This window comes from Schistocerca nitens, chromosome 9 (genome assembly GCF_023898315.1).
Source record: "Schistocerca nitens isolate TAMUIC-IGC-003100 chromosome 9, iqSchNite1.1, whole genome shotgun sequence".
Taxonomy (NCBI): Eukaryota; Metazoa; Arthropoda; class Insecta; order Orthoptera; family Acrididae; genus Schistocerca; species Schistocerca nitens.
Window position 1 is genome coordinate 374,555,326 of NC_064622.1, and position 24,614 is coordinate 374,579,939.

At 37.5% G+C, this 24,614-nt stretch overlaps 1 protein-coding gene across 2 annotated transcripts in view; it reads right to left on the reverse strand.

Moving 5' to 3' along the window:
- LOC126202950 (putative zinc finger protein 66) overlaps positions 1–24,614 on the reverse strand; it is a 282,869-nt gene that overhangs the window by 167,996 nt on the left and 90,259 nt on the right. Inside the window, exon 1 of one of the 2 annotated variants that reach the window (XM_049937057.1) lies at positions 22,383–22,404. In XM_049937057.1, the coding sequence (XP_049793014.1) occupies positions 22,383–22,389 (7 nt within the window). In that variant the 5' untranslated portion in view covers positions 22,390–22,404. Of the gene's footprint in view, positions 1–22,382; positions 22,421–24,614 lie in introns of those variants that run through there. The other variant, XM_049937060.1, reaches the window with a different exon arrangement.

Here is a 24,614-nt window from a genome sequence, read left to right on the forward strand (position 1 = left end):
TAAAAGCTGGATCGAAGACTCCCCCACCCCCCATCGTGCAGGTTCAGACAAGTTTCATTTTTGCCAATTTTGTGTTCAGATAAGTTTCTTTGTTGGCCATTATGAGTTCTCAGTTGGCTCACTGCTGTGTAGTTTCAGCCAGTGTCAAGCATCGTTCATACAGTCATTTTTGCTACTCATTTTAGTGGTGTTTCTTCTTCAGCTTTGCATCAAAATGAGTGATGTTATGTGTAACAAATTTTATGAACTTTTAAGTGAATCAGTGAATAAGAAGGACAACAATTTTTATGCAACTGATGAGCAATATAATATTCTGTGACTCTTCAAGCTTTCCTGGCGGATGGGTTGTAAATAGTCTTCATGGGCTTGCCGCTGGATCATGTTGTGCAAATTTCACAGTATGTCCTCGGAGCAACTATCCGTCATCTTCAGGTGGTTCTACCGTGCTCGTGGCTAGGTACAACTGATGGTATCTGCACACTGACGCCCATTTTTAGAACACGCACTTGTAGAATGCACAGCTGCGGAAATTGTGCATGCGCAGTGATTTGCCATAATCAAACTCCTTCTGCCAAAAATCGCAGAGCACCTCTCCTGTGTGTGCGCTGTACACTGCGTTTGTAAAGTGCAGCCAGACATTACTCACCAACGGCCGTGCTACGCCAGCATACAGTCCACACGCGGGAGAGCCGCTCTGCGATTTTTGGCAGAGGGAGTTTGACTATGGCCAATCATTGCACATGCACAATTTCTGCGGCTGTGCATTCTTCGTATGTGTGTTCTAAAAACGGGGCATCGGTGTGCGGATACTGTCAGTCGTACCTAGCCACAAACAAGGTAGAACCATCTGAAGATGTCAGACAGTTGCTCTGAGGAAATATTGTGGAATTTGCACAATGTGATCCAGCAGCAAACTCGTGAAGACTATTTACAATATAGTATTCTGTTATGTGAAGTGAAAAATGCAAAAATCGTTTCCAATAAAAAATCTGTTCACTACAGACATTTGAAGCGATATGATGTTTTCAACATTGGAGGTGAAGAGAAACTCATTGCACCAGTGTCTGCTGGAAAAGAAGAAATTTATTATTACATTCTTTTAACTGTTTAATGTACTACATGAGCTCCACACTGCTATCCGCCATGGTGGCTGAACATGGATGATTGAGGAACTAAATCGTAAGTACAAGAATATGACTGTTGAATCAATCATTACTTATTTGAGATTATGTGCACCATGTCAGAAAAAGCAAAAAAACACTGAAAAGGGCTGTTGTAGTGAAATGAATTCATGACGCCAAATTGACTTAATTGACATGCAGGCAAACTCAGACAATTTATTGAAGTTCATTCTTGTACACCAAGATCATTTGACAAAATTTGTTATCCTCCACACACTAACTTTGAAAAGGGCTGATGAAGTAGCATATCATCTTTTAGAAGTTTTTACCACCTCTGGTGCCCCAAGTATGCTTCATTCTGATAATGGTAACCAAGTCATTCAAAGTTTATGTGAAGTGTGGAGTGATATAAAGATAGTCCACGGGAAGCCAAGGCACAGTCAGTCTCAGGAATCAGTCAAAAGAGCAAATCATGATATCAAAAATATGTTATCAACTTGACGGAAACAAATGAAACTTCAAAATGGTCTGAAGAGCTGACGTACGTGCAAGCAATGAAAAATAGGGATTATCATGAAGAGATCAGATGTTCATCATGTGAAGCCATGTTTGGGGTTCCCATGAAAATTTGCAGTGCCACCTCAGCTCTTGCACGTGATTTAATAAAAAATAAAAACACTGAAGAAGACTTGGAAACAATGTTAAATACCACTTCCACTGACTCACAGGAAATTGAAAATGATGGCCAAGGAATTGATACCAGTGAATCAAGTACTGGAACTGATGGAATGGAGATAGAAAGTGTGGCTGCAGCAGGTGAGGAAGTACCAGAGACACAGGATTTGACAACAGTTAACGAGACACCGGCACCAGCTGAGGGTTGTGACAAGATGCTGACAACTTCCAAAAGTGTTAATAAAATGAAACAGATCCGAGAAGCTGCCAAAGGTCTTCAATTAAAGGCACAGAAAATGAAAGCAGCCTCATGAAACAAAAATCCAAAACTTTCAGTTGGACTGGTGAGAATTTAAGTACCGGGTGTAGACAGGGCAAAAATTGATGCAAAATCCATATCAGTAGTGATAAATATTCAGGATGACTAATGTTATCAACTTGGTACCAAAGCTGGTAAATTGAAGTCATTGTACACTAGGAACCAATTTACAATGTGCAAGGAAAATTTTATCAACATCGAAAAAGTAGCAAGAGAAGAAATTGGTCTACGGGAAGAGGTTAACAAACAAACTTTTGTTAGAACACAGGGGTTCAAAAAGTGCAATTTCTTAAAAAAGCATTCAACTAAAAAATACTTGTGTAAATCATATTCCATATTATGTAATCTGAAATGCCACAATAGTCAGCCCTGTTGTAACAAAAATTAACGTTCACAAGGTAACATCTTTTACATTATTTTTCACTAATCTGGAATATTGCTCATTATAATCACACTGGAATGCAAGAATGTTTAAAATACATAAATTTACAATAAATAAAACTATTTCAATAAATTGCTAAGCTGATTTTTTTTAATGAATATAGTTTTACCAGTTGGTATGAGTATATACTAAAATGTACCAATGTCTCTTGGTAAAAGCTCGAAATTTGTGCATATAATAAGAAATTTTGGACACATCATGGTGGTAAGTCTTACGTTTCACCTTTAAGTGGTAGCAGACAGATGTATGACTAGCTCCACCGTGCCAGTATTGTTTAAAAATGTGCATTCCAATCACATATTAAAATACGTTATACAAGTTATTAGGAAGGCAAGTTTATTCATATAAATATTTGCATCAATAACATCCATCTGTTCATCATTTTGCCTGAGCCAAGAATCCTGCATCAGGAGGTTAGAAGCCAATGAAAGGAATTTGTGTGCGCAGTGGAGGGGCAACCCTGTATCAGCATTATCATAATCAGCTCTATCCACAATGGAACTAATAAGAAGTAATACATAACTTTAAATGATAAATACTCATCTAAAATGTATTAACAATGAAAGTCTGTTGATATTATCACCAGTTAAAGTTCACCCAGGATATGTGTACCTTCCAATTTCTTTTAATTATTCTTACCAATTACTGTTTGTTAATTATTCAAGCTTCAATTATTAATCAGTTTCCATTATTTCATCCCTCCACTCACATGACACTATTCAGTGGCGACTGTGACAGGATGGCACCAAACGGAATATGAACGGACCTTTAAATTGTTGAGATAAAAAAAATTTTTTTTGATGAATGATTCATTTTATTGTCACAAGAAACAAATGAAACCTCTGTTGTATTTGTTACACGTCAGTGAGAGAGGAAAAACAAAAACATTGAAGGAGCAAATTAAAATTAAATTCTGCCTAGAAACCAGAATCGCTGGGAATGCTGGTAAAGGTACGAAGCTGCTACGCTGTATGATTATATGGCCGCACTTGGCACTAGCTCTCTGGCAGTAGATAATCTCTTTTCCTTCCAATTAATATCCTTTATGGAAAGTGCATTTCCACAGAACACAAAATTTGAATAAAGTCATCATTAAAGTGCAAGATAAGTCATCAAATTCTATACGACTGTGTCAGATAATAATCAAGCTCAGTAATGAATATGCAGATAAATCTACTTTAGTTGAAAATTACCAATAAAAACAAAATTTCATTTTTTAAATTTTGTTAAACACTATTCACAATGGAGTCAAAGGAAATGGCCATTGTTGAAAGCTCATTACAAAATGGAGTATGCCAAGATGTCGGAAATCTGGGCTTGGCACCAGTTGTAGGTAACGCACCAACTCGTGAACTGGGCAATGGCTACCAAAACAACGAGGTTGACATCCCACTATCAAGAATGACACTGGTAATATAATTAATCATGATGTCACTTTTATGACCCTTGATGAGACAATTTCCCAGTTCTCATTGGGAAACATTTTTTCAAATAGTGAAACTGAAGTGCGCAACAGCAAAACTTCCTTTTATTATTTGCTCATGACATCCCGAACGGAAGAACAGGAAACAGTTCATAAAAGCAACGTAAACACTAGCAAGACACACTATTTGACACAACTCACGCAACTAATAATTCAACAGTTTACTCAGTAGTTCGCAAAACATCAGGAAAATATACAAGGTGTACAACTTTGCTTACACTGTTTTTTCCCCAGCATTTGAAGCTTTAATGAAACAAAATGGTTACACATGTATCATTCAAAGTATTTTTCATCGCTGGCCACTAGTTTCTTCCATCTTTCGGGCAGTGTACAAATCCTGCATCGAAAAAATTGTTCATCTTTTGAAGCAATCCACAAATCAATCCAATTTGTGACTTCTTCATGAGATCGGAAGAGTCGGCCAGCCAGGCCATGTGCCATTGATCTAAACAGGTGATAGTCAGAGGGAGCAATGTCTGGAGAATAAAGTGGGTGGGGTAGGACTTACCATTTTAACATTTCCTAGTATGTTTTGACCTCTTTTGCAACATGGAGTCGAGCATTGTCGTGCTGCAAAATCACTTTATCATGCCTCTTGCTGTATTGTGGTCATTTGTCTTTTAATGCTCTGCTCAAAGACATTAATTGTGTTCAATAATGAGCACCTGTGATTGCTTCACTTGGTTTTAACACCTCATAGTACATGACACCGAGCTGGTCCCACCAAATGCAGAGCACAATCTTAGAGCTGTGAATATTCAGTTTGGCTGTCGATGTGGAAGCGTGGCCAGGATATCCCCATGATTTTTTGCATTTAGGGTTATCGTAATGAATCCATTTTTCGCCCCCAGTCACAATGCAATGCAGAAATCCCTTCTGTTTTTGCATATGAAGCAACTGTTCACAAACACACAAATGCTGTTCAATATCTCTTGGTTTCAGCTCACACAGGACCCAAGTTCCTTCTTTCTAAATCATGCCCATAGCCTTGAGATGTTTTTAAATGGTTTTCTGTGTCACTCCCACTAATCATGCCATTCTTCTTGAGTTTCATGCAAGTCTTCACTCATCAATGTATCCAATTCTGCATCTTTGAAAACATTCTCCCTTCCACCACTATGCCAGTGTATGATGTTAAAATCACCGTTCTTGAAGAATTGAAACCACTCACGACACATTCTTTCACTAATAGCGTACTTACCATACGTATTTGAGAGCAATCAATGAGACTCAGCCACTGTTTTCTTCATACTGAAACAAAACAGTAACACCTAACGCAAATTATGAGAATTAGGGTTGTAAACTGACATTTTCAATCAAGAACAACTTTATAATGCAGACACAAATTGTTTAATGTTCGAAGGAAGTTATGTTGACCAAGGTCCAAGCTAACTGCCTGATGTTTTCGATCTGTTTCTTTTGACCCTACTTACCGTTGTCACCACCTATCGGCAAATGGCAGAAGCAAAGTTGTACACCTTGTAGGACAACAGTTCACCACCGTAGTTCACAATACATCAGGAAAATATAGGACAACAGCTTACACACCAAAATCAAGCATTTAACGATTTCAAGAAGAGTATTAGTCAAAAGTTCAGTGAGGTGAGCAAAACTATAAGCACTGAATTATCTGATGAACTATCCGGAAAGTTGACTGGGCTAGGTAAACGACTAAAACAAGAAATAATTACCAACATATCCTGCAAAATAAATACTTTAACAGAAAAAGTATCATCCATAGACGATAAACCAGAAACTACTTGCAGGTGAGTTACAAAACCTTAGTGAAGCATATTCTCAAATTCAGGAGACGCAATCCCAAGTGGATGCGTTGGTAAAAAATGTGACAAATGCTCAGTGAGTTGCAAGATGTATGCAAAAATTTACCTACAGAAGTACAAAAGTTATGAGTAGACCAGTTGAGTTTAGAGTCAAAATTTGCCAAAAAAAAAAAAAAAAAAAAAAAAAAAAAAAAAAAAAAAAACAGAGAGATAAGTTATGTGCAGATGAAAAGGAAGTAACTGAAAAAGCTGAAGTTGGGATGCTGGATAAGGGCAGCACCTTTGCTGAAAAGATAGTGTCAGAGTGCAAAATTTATGTAGATACTGTAGAAGAAGCTCTAAAGGAGAAGGAAAGCCAACTTCTAACTAACACAGATTCAGGTTTAAAGGAAGCAGAGGAAATGTTACAAGGCACTACTGTTAAAACTACTAATATTCCAAAACAACATTTGACAGAAAACAAACCCATGCTTTTAGAGAGGTTAGATACTTTCACTAGTTACCCACAATATGGGGCTAGCCCATCAAAGGAAAATAGCGAAAGTTGCAGAATGCAACAACACTTGCCAGCTGCTGTACCTGTTGAATAAGCACAGTTGTCATGCAATAACGCACAAGTGAACACAAACATGCCTGTCACTGACAGCGCGGCATGTTTGTCAACACTACTTGCAGATGGGGAAATGAATAAACCCCGTGGTCTTTATCAGAGCATTTTGAAATATTTTACCTCATACATGAACTGAAGCCCAGAAAATTAGATTTGTTGTTGGATACACACAGGGTGACGTCTTGCTATGGGCTATGGACATGGAGGAACATTGCCACTACTATGAACAGTTTGAGAAAGCCTTTCTGGATAAATATTGGTCTGAGACCATACAAGAGAGGCTCAGATGTGATGCATTCAACCCAGCTCCATTCGATAGTAAACATGGAAGCTTAAGGGGCTATTTTGAAAAATATTTGAATAACACCAGATACTGGAAGAATGTGGTATCTCAAGTAGACATGCTGAAAATTTTAAAGAGTCATCTTCCAGCCCACATTAGAGAAAAACTCATTACTATTCTGGAACATGACATCGAATACTTTCTATCTGTACTGGATGATTTTATCATCATACACTGGCATAGTGGTGGAAGAGAGAATGTTTTCAAAGATGCAGAATTGGAGACACTGACGAGTGAAGACTTGCGTGAAACTCAAGAAGAATGGCATGATTAGTGGGGGTGACACAGAAAACCATTTAAAAACATCTCAAGGCTATGGGCACGATTCAGAAAGAAGGAACTTGGGTCCTGTGTGAGCTGAAACCAAGAGATATTGAACAGCATTTGTGTGTTTGTGAACAGTTGCTTCATATGCAAAAACAGAAGGGATTTCTGCATCGCATTGTGACCAGGGGCGAAAAATGGATTCATTACGATAACCCTAAATGCAAAAAATCATGGGGATATCCTGGCCACGCTTCCACATCGACAGTCAAACTGAATATTCACAGCTCTAAGATTTTGCTCTGCATTTGGTGGGACCAGCTCGGTGTCATGTACTATGAGGTGTTAAAACCAAGTGAAACAATCACAGGTGCTCATTATTGAACACAATTAATGTCTTTGAGCAGAGCATTAAAAGACAAATGACCACAATACAGCAAGAGGCATGATAAAGTGATTTTGCAGCACGACAATGCTCGACCCCATGTTGCAAAAGAGGTCAAAACATACTAGGAAATGTTAAAATGGTAAGTCCTACCCCACCCACTGTATTCTCCAGGCATTGCTCCCTCTATCACCTGTTTAGATTAATGATGCATGGCCTGGCTGACCAAAACATCCAATTTCATGAAGAAGTCACAAATTAGATTGATTTGTGAATTGCTTCAAAAGATGAACAATTTTTTCAATGCGGGATTTGTACACTGCCCAAAAGATGGAAGAAAGTAGGGCCAGCAATGGAAAATACTTTGAAGATACATGTGTAACCAATTTGTTTCATTAAAGCCTCAAATGCTGGGAAAAAAATGGCAGAAGCAAAGTTGTACATCTTGTGTATTTGATGGACTGGAAAAGTCTTGCTTCAGATAAACAAGCAAGTACAGCATAAGTGGCAAACTGAATAAATAAATAAAAATAAAAGAACAAAGAAAGAAAAAATAATATGATACATTACAGTTGCCCCCCCCCCCCCCCCCCCCATTGTGCACTGGCATCATACAGAGGTGCACAGTGCCCGAACTTATTTCCCTTTTTGAGAGTTGATAACCCAGGCTGGTATGGGCATACCCTTTATTTTTGGCCATTTGAGTTATCTTGTGTGGTTATCTATTGATACGAGCATGTCAGCTTCCTTTAACACATACATGCATCAAGTTCTCTCTCCTAACAAAGTGCTTGCTCTAACTGGGTAGTCCCAGTGTTGTCATTCAGCATCTACACAGTGTTTAGATTGCAAAGCATGTGTGGGCAGTGCAACAGTTGGTATCATCCCACCTCACACTCACATGTCTAGTACAGAGCCAGTGTGTCCATGTCGTGCATTTATAGTGGCTTTCACTGCATAGATTTGTGAAGCTTGTTTTCAGTGGTGTGATCCTTTATGAAATCTTTGAAGTAGTAACAACTGGTTTCTGTACCATCAGTGGCCCGAGGAATTTATTTCACCTTGTCACGCTCACTTATTCAGTGGGGACACCAGCCATATATAAAACCAATGGTAAAGTAACAAGTTATTTTGTGCCAGAGATAATGTTTTGAAAAAAAAAAAAAAAAAAACGAAGAGACATGCCCTTCAATTGATTAATTTCTGTATCTTTATCTGTTTGTTCCTACAAGTGGTAGTGGGCGGACGTATAACTAGCTCTGTTGCGCCAGTATTGTTTAAAAATGTGCATTCCATCTGTGTATTAAAAGGTATTATAACAGTTGTTAGGAAGGAAAGTTCATTCATATGTATATTTGAATCAATAACACCCATCTGTTCATCATTTCGCCCACACCAAGAATCCTGCATCAGGAGGTTTGAGCAGACGATGAATTTGCATGAGCAGTGAAGGGGCGATCCTGTATCAGAATATCTTAATCAGCTCTATGCGCAATGGAACTAATGAGAAAAAGTATGTAACTTTAAATGATGAACATTCATCTTGAATGTATTAACATTGAAGATCTCTTGATATATTAGCACTAGTTAAAGTTCACCCAGGATATGTGTACCTTCCAATTTCTTTTAATTACTCTTTCCCATTATTTTTTTAATTAGTAAAGCTGCAATTATTAATCAATTTCCATTATTTCATCTCCCCCACTCATGTGACACTATCTACATTTTAAAATACTTTTGAACTTTATCTGCTTACACATAACTTTTTCAGTCACAGCAACGAATGTTTCATATTGACTGCTTAGGTGACCTGAAATAAGTTTCTTGTCTCAATTACTAGCAGAAATCTCTTCCTATTTATCTTTACATTCATATTCACACATATAATCAGTGATACTATAACAGCTTATAAACACCAACTACCTGCTCTATGTAAACTGTCTGAATACAAGAAAGTGAGTCTGTTTGTAATCAGGAGATCTAAGGTGTTACAATTTCAAGTTGTTCTCTGATTAACTGCTCCAAATTTTTGGGTAAGGTATCTGGAACAATTTTCCTACTAGCTGTTTTAATTGCTGGACTCTTTTCCCTCTCATATTATAACACGACCAAAAAATTTATGCACAACCTTCTCAGAGTTGTTTTTTAAAAACCCCGCTGCTGCTCTTGAGGTACTGGGTCTACAAACAGTATCCAATTATTATGTTTGCTCCACCTTTAACATTATTGTTTTCTCAAATTATTTCATGTTCAAAATTTGTACTAACCTCACAAGATATTACTGTCTTATGTATGGCTATAAGAATGCCTCTGCCAACAGTGTTGAACCCATCCCCATGATATACATTACAATTAGAATTTAGAATTTCACTGCTAGTAAGCTCTGATTTCAACCAGCTTTTTATCCCTGGTATGGTATAAGCATTACTGCTGATTATAAGGTAGACTAGCTTTCCATGGACGCATATGCTATTCCTTTCTCCTGTGTCTCATGATGAATACAACTCAGGTAATTAATGGGGCTTTTGCTTTTTTCTTCTTCCTGAAGTCAAAACATAATTAAACATGCCTGTGGAGAGATTTCTCAGTCCCAAAACCCAATATGTACATTTCTACCTTGGCAGCCATTTCCTATGTGCAGCACACACCTGACTCATTAACCTTACCTGCCATCTCCCAATTGCTTGGGCCACAGTGAGCTAGAAGGTTGTTCACACACTGAGTCATTATGCTGTTTAGCCATGAGATCAAACTTGTGTAAACTGTATGTGCTGTGTACTATAAATATCTCTCAGTGGAAATAAGGAACTGTGAAATAATAAACAACATTAGGCATAATGAATATTTTGAAGATGTCTGGTAAGTAAAGTTGACTGATTCATCAGGGAATAAAAACAATTCTGTATTTAGAAGTGTATCATTAACAACTTGTAAATTAATACTTAGTTTAAATTACATTCTGATAAAATCCATAGACCAGAGTTTCCCAATAAAAATTTTCTCGATGACCCCCTCATCGAGCATGATTGGTACCTTGTCATATCACAGTATCAAGTACCTAAAAAAGCTTGACATGTACATTATTGAAAAAATACTGAGCTTAAAACTTTTTCAATTTAGCCATCATTGTTATTGTTAAATTTTTGATTATCACTCAAAATCTTTGTCTTCAAATCTGGGTGTTTAGTATAATTGACTCCTTAAAGAAATAAAAATTGAGTATTTGAGTATGAACTGAAAATGACAGGAAAAAATTAAAACTGATTGTACTGGTCTTTCAAGGGTACTACACTTGAGATTGCATTGAGTAGACATGTGTGAAAAATAAAAAAACCACTAATTTCATACAAGGTATTATTTATTTGAAAAAATACAGTTACAACAGAGTACTCCATCACTAAACAGTTTTAATTTTCAGTTCTTAATGAGATGAGTTCAATATGACCTTTGAGTCCATTATTTCTGAAATATTAGGTTCCAAACTTGAAACTTTCACTCTGAAATCCGACTGCATGTCGAGCCGATTCCTATTTTTTTTTTTTTTTTTTTTTCATGAAAGACATGGAAAAAATGCTTGCTCAAACCGATATGTGGTTGCAAATGGAAGGATCTTTTTCATTGCCTTATCTCGAAGTTTCTTGTAGTCCTTGCGTGCTGATGCCCAGAAGTCTGTAATTTTATCACTGATGAAAATGTTTATCATCGTACCACAGCTGGACTGATCCACAAGTTGATCCTGCTCTTCTTCAGTGAGGCCTTGGATTTTGTCTATTTCTTCACAGCTGAAGCCATGAGCTCAAACTTGTGTAAACTGTATGTGCTGTGTACTATATATATCTCTCAGTGGAACTAAGGAACTGTCGTCAGGGTCAGGTTCAGAGAAATACTCTCTAAAAGTGGTGGCTAGGCTGCATAGATATTCAGCTACATTGATCTTGATATGGTCAGGCAAACTCTCCTCTGATGACTCCAAGAATTGTTTGAAAGTAGAAAAGTTAGTTAGTGACTCATTTTCTATCCTTGATGCCCAAATCTGACACTTTTTGATCATAGCACTAATCTTATCCTCAACTTTGAACATGTCTACATTTTTTCCTTGTAAACTCAAGTTCAACACATTCAAGTGTTCAAACACATCAGCTAAGTAAGAAACTGAGCAAAGGCAAGGGAAGTTCGTGAGAGAATCCGTGTGCTTTGTGTCAAGAAGGAAGACACGAACCTCGTCTCTAAGTTCAAAAAATCTTGACAAGATCCTACCTCGAGAAAGCCATCTTACTTCGGTATGAATAAGAAGTTGCTCATGCTCACTGCCGATCTCTTTACACAACAAAGAAAATAATCTGGATTGCAGATGTCGAGTTTTAATGTAGTTGATGCTTTGAACTACTTCGTTAAGTATCTTTTGCAAAGGTTCAGGCATGTCGAGTTTTAATGTAGTTGATGCTTTGAACTACTTTGTTAAGTATCTTTTGCAAAGGTTCAGGCAATCTTTTGGCTACTAAGACTTACTATGGATACAACAGTGAGACCATTTCACCTCAAGGGCTACTGCTTTGATACGAGCTAGAAGTCCTGTATTTTTGCCAGCCATTGACTTTGCTCCATCCGTCGACAAGCCTACACATTTTTTCCAGGTGAAATCGTGTTCATTGAGACAATTATTTAATGCAATAAAAATATCGTCTGCAGTTGTATGCAGTAGTTCGCATGAAAAAAGAAAATCTTCGAGCACTTGGTCCTCCCATAAGAATTGTGCGAAAACCAACATTATAGCTTTCTTTATGTCTATGTTTTCATGCAATTGTAGAGTGTACATGTCACTCATCCAAAGTCTAGCCAGCACTGTTCCTTCGATGTTAACTGACATATCAGTAATTCGTCTCTGTACAGTATTATTTGAGAGTGGGACTGTTCCTATTACCTTAGCAGCTGCATCACCTAACATTCTCTTGCAAAGTATTATTGCTGATGGCAGTATAAGTTCCTCAGCAATTGTGTGGTTTTTCCCACATTTAGCAACAAGCTGAGCCACCTCATAAGACGCAAGGGTTGCATTTTCATTTACATTTGCACCACAGCATTTGGTAATTGTTTTACGAGATGTTTTCAACTCTCCTAATTTATTTTTGAAAAAATCTAATGACTTACTTTTGTACTCAGGGTGCTTTGTTCAAAGATGGCACTGGAGTTTTGCTGGTTTCATACATGCATTCAAAAGGCTTTCATAGCAAATTACACATTGAAGTTTAGGCTGTTGCTCAGGTCCAGTGAATGTAAAACCGATTTCCAAGTAATCAGAGTTATATTTTCTAATTTTTCCAGTAAGCTTAATAGTGATCTTGGAAGGGTTAGGTCCACGGGACGCCAACGATTTAGGTTGAATAGACACTGACAAAGCTTTTGACAACGTTAACTGGAATACTCTCTTTCAAATTCTGAAGGTGGCAGGGGTAAAATACAGGGAGCAAAAGGCTATTTACAATTTGTACAGAAACCAGATGGCAGTTATAAGAGTCGAGGGGCATGAAAGGGAAGCAGTGGTTGGGAAAGGAGTGAGACAGGGTTGTAGCCTCTCCCCGATGTTATTCAATCTGTATATTGAGCAAGCAGTAAAGGAAACAAAAGAAAAATTCAGAGTAGGTATTAAAATTCATGGAGAAGAAGTAAAAACTTTGAGGTTCGCCGATGACATTGTAATTCTGTCAGAGACAGCAAAGGACTTGGAAGAGCAGTTGAATGGAATGGACAGTGTCTTGAAAGGAGGATATAAGATGAACATCAACAAAAGCAAAACGAGGATAATGGAATGTAGTCAAATTAAATCGGGTGATGCTGAGGGGATTAGATTAGGAAATGAGACACTTAAAGTAGTAAAGGAGTTTTGCTATTTAGGGAGCAAAATAACTGATGATGGTCGAAGTAGAGAGGATATAAAATTTAGACTGGCAATGGCAAGGAAATCGTTTCTGAAGAAGAGAAATTTGTTAACATCGAGTATAGATTTAAGTGTCAGGAAGTCGTTTCTGAAAGTATTTGTATGGAGTGTAGCCATGTATGGAAGTGAAACATGGACGATAACCAGTTTGGACAAGAAGAGAATAGAAGCTTTCGAAATGTGGTGCTACAGAAGAATGCTGAAGATAAGGTGGGTAGATCACGTAACTAATGAGGAGGTATTGAATAGGATTGGGGAGAAGAGAAGTTTGTGGCACAACTTGACTAGAAGAAGGGATTGGTTGGTAGGACATGTTTTGAGGCATCAAGGGATCACAAATTTAGCATTGGAGGGCAACGTGGAGGGTAAAAATCGTAGAGGGAGACCAAGAGATCAATACACTAAGCAGATTCAGAAGGATGTAGGTTGCAGTAGGTACTGGGAGATGAAGAAGCTTGCACAGGATAGAGTAGCATGGAGAGCTGCATCAAACCAGTCTCAGGACTGAAGACCACAACAACAACAACAGACACTGACAACTTCAGTTCGAGAGTCACTGACTTACTTGCTTGAACATCAAATGCATTATCTTCCTCTACATCGGTAGGCCTTTCTCGTTTTAACGAACCACTTTTTAACCAACAGTCCATTTTTAACTACGCGAACTGTAGCTTTTGTGAAAAACAACACTTTACAAACACTACTGTTTTAATACAGATATTGAATATGTAAACAACACCTTCTGTGAAAGCACTGGCAATAAATTAACAATGGCTGATTGTTGTCTGAAATGCGAGTTTTTGTGTGAAGTGACTGTCAGTTTTCAGCTGCAAAGAGGCATCGTGTGCAGTCTAATGGCATACAGCAGAACTATTTGCATCTATCTAATTCTACTTTTGCATTAGAGTGTGTTAGTGTCAGTTGGCTCTAGGAAGACGCTAGATGCAGAAGTTAGCATTCACTAAAGCTCTGCTCATGCAGGAAGCGGCCAAAACAAAAAATCTGTTATCATACGAAATATATTTAATATATTTTTTATTCTAATAGAATCTTGCGGACCCCTCTGGCACAGCTCGCGGACTCCTGGGGGTACACGGATCACCTGTTGGGAACCACTGCCGTAGACAATTCAAATTGGTGATATTTTTCACAACAATGAGGTACATGTAACAGAAGTTGATAGTTTTTACATTCCTATGCTGTTTCATTCCATGTTTTATTCTTTTTATATACTTTGCAAGCTCTTGCAGGATTATTTTTCAATGGCACGGGATCTGTGTGTTTTGGAAAGTGACACCAATGTTGTAAGTCTAGTCTCATTGGCATATCTCTGGTTGATAATGGTCCTTGTCTTTTATAAACGTTTTTTAATAATGCTTCAATATAATAGAGGGAAACATTCCACGTGGGAAAAATATATCTAAAAACAAAGATGATGTGACTTACCGAACGAAAACGCTGGCAGGTCGATAGACACACAAACAAACACAAACACATACACACAAAATTCAAGCTTTCGCAACAAACTGTTGCCTCATCAGGAAAGAGGGGAAGGAGAGGGAAAGACGAAAGGATGTGGGTTTTAAGGGAGAGGGTAAGGAGTCATTCCAATCCCGGGAGCGGAAAGACTTACCTTAGGGGGAAAAAAGGACAGGTATACACTCGCACACACACACATATCCATCCACACATATACAGACACAAGCAGACATATTTAAAGTTAAATATTTAAAGTTAAATATGTCTGCTTGTGTCTGTATATGTGTGGATGGATATGTGTGTGTGTGTGCGAGTGTATACCTGTCCTTTTTTCCCCCTAAGGTAAGTCTTTCCGCTCCCGGGATTGGAATGACTCCTTACCCTCTCCCTTAAAACCCACATCCTTTCGTCTTTCCCTCTCCTTCCCCTCTTTCCTGATGAGGCAACAGTTTGTTGCGAAAGCTTGAATTTTGTGTGTGTGTTTGTGTTTGTTTGTGTGCCTATCGACCTGCCAGCGCTTTCGTTCGGTAAGTCACATCATCTTTGTTTTTAGATATATTAATAATGCTTCAGCTATTTGAAGTCTACACTCAGTGCAGTTCTGTCTCTTTTTTACATTGTTTTTATTGTACAGAATATAGGAATCATAAAGTGCCATATCAAATTGATAAAAAAAGTTTTTTGGTACACTACCATGTATTTTCACGTAACAAGAAACCCATTAATATCTGATCTTGGTAGTCAGTACCAATCATTCCCCATTTGTAATCAACAATACATTTTGGTATGAAAGTAAGGTTTCATTGACTTCTATTTTGTTCAGTCATTTCTAAACTTTTGTGCTCTGTAGAAATAATATGAACATTCCATTCTTTGTTCCACTTCAGCACTAATACACCATTGCAGGTTCCAAGCACACATTCCCCTTTTCTTTAAATTTTACTTTGATAAAATCTCCTAGTATACTTTTTCTATTAAAACTTACTGTCCCAATAACATTATTTCATTTTCCGCCAAAGTTATGAACAGTTTCACTGAAGAATACCAAGCACCCATATACAAAATGTGACCGTTATTTACTACTAACTTTGATAACTCCATCACAACAGTTTCAGACAGTGTAATCATGATCTTTCCTTACCATTTTATGAATATACACTATATGATCAAAAGTAACTCGACACCCCCAAAAACATACGTTTTTCATATTAGGTGCATTGTGCTGCCACCTAATGCCAGGTACTCTGTATCAGCGACCTCAGTAGTCATTAGACATCATGAGAGAGCAGAACGGGGTGCTCCATGGATCACATGGACTTTGAACGTGGTCAGCTGATTGGGTGTCACTTATGTCATATGTCTGAAAGCGAGATTTCCACATTCCTAAACATTCCTAGGTCTACTGTTTCCAATGTGACAGTGAAGTGAAAACTTGAAGGGACATGTACAGTACAAAAGTGTACAGGTCGACCTCATCTGTTGACTGACAGAGACTGCCAACAGTAGAAGAGGGTCGTAATGTGTAAAAGGCAGACCATGTAATGTGTAATGTGTAGTAGGCAGACCATCACACAGGAATTCTAAACGGCATCAGGATCCACTGGAAGTGCTATGACAGTAAGGTGGGAGGTGATAAAACTTGGATTTCATGGTCGAGCAGCTGCTCATAAACCACTCATCATACCGGTAAATGCCAAATGACGCCTTGCTTGGTGTAAGGAGCGTAAACATTGGAAGACTGAACAGTGGAAAAACAATGTGTCAAGTGACGAATCGCAGTACACAATGTGGCGATCTGATGGCAGGGTGTGGGTATGGCGAACGCCTGGTGAACGTCATCTGCCAGCGTGTGTAGTGCCTACAATAAAATTCGGAGGCGGTGCTGTTGTGGTGTGGTCATGTTTTTCATGGAGGAGGCTTGCACCCCTTGTTGTTTTGCATGGCACTATCACAGTACCGGCCCACATTGATGGTTTAAGCACCTTCTTGCTCCCCACTGTTGAAGAGCAATTCGGGGATAGCGACTGCATATTTCAAAATGATCGAGCACCTGTTCATAATGCACGGCCTGTGGTGGAGTAGTTACATGACAACAACATCCCTGTAATGAACTGGCCTGCACAGAGTCCTGCCTGAATTCTATAGAACACCTTTGGGATGTTTTGGAATGCGGACTTCATGCCAGGTCTCACCGACGGACATCGATACCTCTCCTCAGTGCAGCTCTCCATGAAGAATGGGCTGCCATCCACCAAGGAACCTTCCAGCACCTGATTGAACATATGCCTGCAAGAGTGGAAGCTATCATCAAGGCTAAGTATGGGCCAACATCGTATTGAATTCCAGTATTACCAATGGAGGGTGCCACGAATTTGTAAGTCATTTTCAGCCAGGTACCTGGATACTTTTCAGATTAATAATTACATTCAGATTATTGATACACAATATAAATAGATTACATGCTACTAAGTAAAATATCATTGAAGTATATTTAATATAGCATTCCTGAGGTCAAATCATGTCAGCACCATACTGTATGGGCACTTCAATACAAGCCATTTTTTTAACTCGTTTTTAAAAATTCTACCAGAAAGCTGTTTCAGGTTGTTTGGCAGAGAATTATAAAATATTGCTCCCTTAATGAATGGGGTATTTGTTGTTAGATTCAATCGTCTGCTCACCATATGAAAGTCTGATTTTTGTCTTGTATTGTAATCATGGATTTCCATATTCCTGTTTGTCACTTTTTTGTCTTTTTTCACTAGTAATATTGATTGAAACATATATACTGCATAGATAGTCATAATATTAAACTTAATAAACAGGTTTTTACATGAAGTTCTGGGTCTTACTTTTGCCATAGTTCTTATTACTCTTTTCTGCAATACAAATACCCTTTTTATATTGTATTGGCTACACCCACCCCACAATACAATTCCATAAGATAGATGGGGATACACCAACCCAAAATACGCTATTTTTATTGCTTCGATATCTAAATATTGAACTAATCTCCTTAGTAAATACAGACTAGATGTTATTTTACCACAGACATGATCTATTTGCTGATTCCACGAAAGTCTGTCATCTATATATATCCCCAGAAATTTACATTCTGAACAGGTATTTTCCTGAATGTCCTCATTTAGAACAGTATTTTTATTTGAACTACTTGTCTTAAAATAAATTAAATTAGTTTTGTTAATATTGACCCTCAGGTTTTCTTTTTCAAAATGTGTTTGGGCTTTTTCAACGAAATTCTGTACCACTGAATTTAGGTCATCATTACTACGTGCCCAGCAAACCCCAGAGGTGTCATCAGCATACATAGTAATACGATGACTGGTGTCTAATACTTTTGGGAAATCATTCACATAGCAAATAAACAAGAAGGGGCCCAAGATAGAGCCTTGTGGCACACCAAAATTTATGTTCCTTATCTTTGATCTTCTTTTTGCAATTACCTCTCCATTATCATACACAACTTCTGTGCATTGTTGTCTATCTTTAAGGTAAGATTCTATTAAAAGCAACAGTTTCCCACTGACACCATTATAAGCAAGTTTACTTAAAAGAGCGCCATGATGGACTCTGTCAAACGCTTTGGAAAGATCTAAAAACACTCCTGCCGTTTCGTAACCCTCATTTATTTTCTCCATCAGACAGTGTACAAACTGTACTGCTGCAGATATGGTGCTCCGACCACTTCTAAAGCCGTGTTGGAAATCTCCTATTAAGTTATTCATATTATAGTGCTCAATTAGGATTTCTAGCATTATTTTTTCAATTAATTTACCAAACACTGACGTTAAGGCAACTGGTCTGTAGTTCTGTGGTTGTTTTCTTTCCCCTTTTTTATATAAAGGTTTAACTAAAGCAAGTTTCAGTTTCTTCGGAAACACACCTTCTTCAAGTACACAATTTATTAGATGGACTAATGGTCTGGCTAACTCACCCTTGCATTTTTTCAGTAGAAAAGGAGAGAATTCATCCCATCCAGCTGATCTTTTATTTTTTAGGTTGTCAATTAGCTCTGTTACGTCCTTGATGGTTACTGTAGGTAGCATACAAGAGTCCCTTTCCTTTTCCTTATCCTTTTGATCACATAGTGTATTTTGAACTTATATCAACAGCTCAATGCTGACACACACAGTTTATAAAATTGTATCCCAAATCTTGGCCTCTTTGAGAGATTAAATTGTTTATTTCATTAATAATTCACTGAGTGTGGTGTTTTCTTCCATTATGCATACTACTTTAAATTTTTTATGAAATAGATCAGAAGTGTGACTTTACATGATTTATCCATCTTGTCAGTCACAGCATTATTTGCAAATTTATAATAAAAGCCTATCATTTGCAAAAATATTTCCTTGCTGGATATCGGTGTCTCTACAGTGGCTGTTGTAGAACAATACATCTCACATTATTATTATTTTCGATTATTCCCATTTAAGAGAGCGTTTGAACTTGAATTCCTTTATGATGATTGTTTATCTCGCATTATTATTATTATTATTATTATTATTATTATTATTATTATTACTATCCTGGAGCCATTATTCTGTGTAACATGAAGTACATTTTAATTTCATTTAAACTGACATGAATCCATGCCTCATCAATTTTCTTTCTTATATTTTCACTGATTATTGTTTGTTCTGAGGACTGATTCATTTCTGTCACAATATTATTCCAAAACACATTGTTTAACATTATATGTAAAAACACTCTTGTACTTCCACCTAACCATTCTAAAATTTGTGCTCTTATATCAGGAGTCTGCAAATACCACAGATTTTTGGCTTGTTATTTTCTTCTTTCTAAATCCACTGCATCAGTGATTGATGATTAATACTGTCTTCATCATTAGTGTCATCATCAATGATTAATCATCTTTGATGTTTCTCTACAGAAAACACAGTGCCGTTCCAATCAAGACCATTATAAGCAGCATCTACCAAGTCACTGTCCACAATAACAACACACTTATCACTACTATCATCAATATTAGACGTTCTTTTTACTGATGTGTGAATGTAACTAATGAGCACACACAACTGAAGTAAGAGGCCACCAAGAACTGTTGACCCATGCATCTTACTCATGTTGATGTCATGTGTCCTGCATGACATACCATGAGCGAGCCTCACATTGTTTATGTGTGAGACACATCAAGCACCATGAGGCAGACCCATGCTTATGGTTTGTAGCCCAACTTCCTTACCATGAATTTCACTCATGGTTGTAGGCCAAGGGGTTAAAAGACGGTCCTATGTTTCTCTACCTAAAGGAATATTTACAAATATAGTGCCTTCACATTGTTTCAAAGACTGTTTAACTCTAAAGAAAGATAGTATTTGCACTTGCATACACAGGAATGCCTCTCAAATAGCTACTTCCAGGAGGCTAGTTTACATTTCACTTTGTCATGAAGCACTGTGTAGGAAGATGACTGATGAGACCTAACAGCTTTACTGCATAGTCCTTCACATGCTGATAAAAATAATGTGTGTGTACCCTTGTAGTGTTAACATATCACTTTGGTGAAGTGGTGTGTTGTATAAAAACTTTTCAAACTGACCAATGATGATCGCCACTAAAAAGGTTCATCTTCATAATGTATTAGATAATCCACTGTTTTATTTATACATATTATCAGGAGATACAAGCACACATCTTATCTGCTAGTTGGGCCAACGATAAACATTGTGCCATGTTTTCAGTGCCTGCTCATCAGGCACTTTATTCTTTGCCATCGGTTCGTGCCTTGGAGATATGGTGTGCACCATTAAGGAGGAGTAGCAGTGACAATGCCTATGACATCAAGGGCACAAGAGAAAAACTTTTACAGGGACTCAATTACAATCTCTTAAATAAAACAGTGTTTTTGGGCTGCTAGTCCATATCAATGTACTGCAATTTTCTGCATGATAAAGTACTTTTGTGTCACATAATCCTCATAAACAGGAGTACAATATATGACACACTATTCATAAGAAGCATTGTATTTATTTCAAGAATTGAATGTTGGATTTGTACTCTTAACTTTCAGCAGTAACTGCAGCACTTTGAGAAAAAAAATCTGATCAGATGATGTTGGCAAGTGTGCTGAAATAATAAGCTGAACAAGATTACATAACAGGAAGTCTCAGCTTTCCATCAGACATTACTTCACTGCAGGATATCACAGTAAAAAAAGAGTGGAAAATTGCATCCTACAGCACATGTGCATTGAAACAACAACTGTTTGCAAATTGTTGGTGAGAAAAAGATGTGAGATGAGGACTGGTATGTCTCATTTACAAGTATATCCACTTGATATTTAGCTGTATCCCCAAAGACTGTAAAGTCTTCAACATTACGCCACAAGGATGCAGATTCTGCTTTCCTCCTAAGGATGGGAGCTCTGAAAGCTACACTGAAACTGTTCTGGGCTTCTCAGCTATATATAGGAGAATAACTTGATTTTTATGTCTGGTTAGCACTGTATTTTTAAGAGAGATCAGATTGTATTGTACATACAACTTTGAAGACACATGTACAACTGCAAGAATTAGTGCTAGCACGACTCAGTTTATCAGTAATACAATGAATGGTGAGAGAGGTGCAGTAACTTTCTGGCCATTCATTAATTCACCAGGTGGCTACAGCACAGTTACACAGCTTTAAAATAAACTGTCAACGATAGATAACACCAAGGTGCGACATTTACCCATCTAATCCCTGTCCCACAATACATAGGTCACTGACATCACTACATTTACAAAAGGAACACTTCTCAGCCATTGTTTATAGAAGTATATTTTACATAAAAGCTCATGTAGCAAACTATAACTACACATTGGTAACAAAAATTCTTTGGTTTTAGTTATTATGTTTACTGTTCAAAAGTTGTTAATTCATGGTAATGGCTAAATATACAGTATTTTGAACCACTATCTGAATACTAATCATTTTCAGGAGAGTTTTCTTTTTAACTTTTTTAATGAGCTATTAGTTTTATTCATGTGACTGGCATAAAACAACTTATGTGTCTAGGTCTTATAAATGTCATGCTCTGACCATTCATGACAACCAGAGCAATAACAAAAATTAAATTAATCTATTATAGTTAGTTGTTTACAGATACATGAATAAAATTCTGCAAATTCTTGATGGAAATGGCATGATGTTGACCACCTTTTTCTCAAGCAGTTTGTTTATGAACAAACATTCATGATTGCAGCAAAAATGTGACCTAACCTTAACCAGCAACAATGTGACACAGTCAATGGAGTGATAACTGTCTATAACAATGTAATGGTGGAGTGAGGAAGTCCTTGTTGTCTATAGATTAACTTGAATTTGTCACGTAGGTCACAGTTGTGTTCATTGTGGCATGATCTAGCATCTCTAAATGTTTGATGAAAACTTTGAAAGACCCTGATCATATACAGAACAGGTAGAATTTTACATTTATGCAAACTGTAAACACAACATAATAAAGTGACAAATTCTGAATGAAATAAAAGAGACTTCTTTTTATCTAAGTGGAAAACTTACCATGCATTGTTTAACACTTTTTCTTTTGGCCCAAGTGCCTGAAACATTAAATAATGCTATTTCACAAAAACATAATAATATTTAGTGTAGTATGATACAGAAGTTATAGCCTCTCCTTGTCTTTGTAAAAGTCTAATAAGAAACTAATCAAAAATACCACCAACTGAACTATTCCATTGGTGAGAAAAGTTATAAGTTATTACCTATTGGTGGACAAAGGTGATTCAGATCTCGTTTTCCAGTTCACCACTGAAATCTTTAGTTTTAAACTCTGTACTGCATATTTTAAAGATGTAAACTATATCATAAATACACTTTACAGGAGTGATGCATCAATCTAATGAATAGCTGAACGATGTCATTCAAGTCATATGAGAAAATTATCAAAATGAAATGTAGTCAATTATTTATTTGTCACTATAGTCACCATTACAAGTTACAGAAGTGCCTTCTTGCCATGACATACTACAACACCTTCACTGTAGGTAATTTATTGGAAATGTAGCTACAGCGGAGCTACATCTGTGTGTTTTCCATTTAAGAACTGTATTTGCTTAATCCAAAATATTTGCCTCCTCAGTAAGGATGGTATTGAAAGCCCCTTAATGAATTTCGAAATATTTGTATTACTATTTATGAAGGGGAATGAACGGTTTCTTCTCACATCACCCCTAAGTACAGTCTATACCATAACATATGTATCCTTTTGTGCATGTATGACATGAGGACACCACTGCAATCCTGCTCATAATGTTACTGGCAAGTGTCGTGTACTAGACAAGATGTTAGCCCCTTTCAGGTTCAGTAATGTTCCAAATAAAAACACTACATTTTCATCAGTAAACTACGCCATCTACGTCCACATCTACGTCCACATCTACATCTACATAATCTACACCTGCATACACAGTCTGCAAGCCACTGTATGGTACGTGGTGGAGGGTACCTTGTACCACTACTAATCATTCCCTTCCCTGTTCCACTCACAAACAGCAACGGAAAAGCAATTGTCTATATACCTCTGTATGAGCCATAAGTTCTCTCACCTTCTCTTCATGGTCCTTAATGCAAAATGTATGTTGGGAGCAGTAGAATTGTTCTGCAGCCACATTCAAACACAAGTTCTCTAAATTTTCTCAATAGTGTTCCACAAAAAGAGTGTCCCCTCCTCTTCACGGTTTCCCCATTTGACTCCATGAAGCACCTTTGTAATACTCGCATGTCAGTGGAACCTACCGGTAACAAGTGTAGCAGCCCATCTCTGAATTGATTAAATGTTTTCCTTTAATCCGACCAGGTCAGCATCCCAAACACTCGGGTAGTGCTCAATAATGGGTCGTATTAGTGTTCTACACACTGTCTCTTTTACAGATGAGCTGCACTTTCCTAAAATTCTCTCAAAACACTAAAGTCAACCCTTTGCCTCCCTTACTGCAATTCTTACATGTTTGTTCCATTTTATACTGCTCTGCAGTGTTACACCTTGATATTTGATTGATCCAACTGTGTGAAGTGCTACACTGCTAATGCTGTATTCGAACAATGAGGGATTGTTTCTCCTACTCATTTGCATTACGTTACATTCTTCTACGTTTAGAGTAAGATGCCGTTCATCATACCAACTAACCATTTTGTAATATAAAAAAGGTTTTACTTATGCAAGCTTTCGGAGCCAGTGGCTCCTGTTTCCAGCAGAAGATCTGAAGGGGAAGAAAGATGGGTGAAGGGAAATGAACTGGACTGGTTTAAGAAAAGGGGTAGAGTTCAGGAAAGTCACCCAGAACCCTGGGTTAGGGGAAATGTACCAGACTGGACAAGAAGGAAAGGCTGATTGCAGAAAATTGCACCCCAGATGAAATTTGAAAACCTGAGATCTTAAAGGTGAAAGACAGCAAAATATGGAAGACAGAGATTACTGCTAAAACATTGTGTGCAAGTTAATAAGAGTGAAAACCTAAGTGCATTTTATGTAACAGAAGTGGGAGGGATAGAGCAAAAAATACACAGGTCAGAAAATTAAGGATGTAGAAAACTAAAATGAAGTGAAGAAAGGAGTACTTACTGTGAAGAAACATGGAGATGGAGGAAATTAATGTAAATTAAGGAAAGGTAGTGGCAAGAACCAAGGACATGTTGTAGTGCTAGTTCCCACCTGCTGAGTTCTGAGAAACTGGTGTCTGGAAGAATAATACAGATGGCGCATGTGTGGAATAGGCACCAAGGCCACGACAG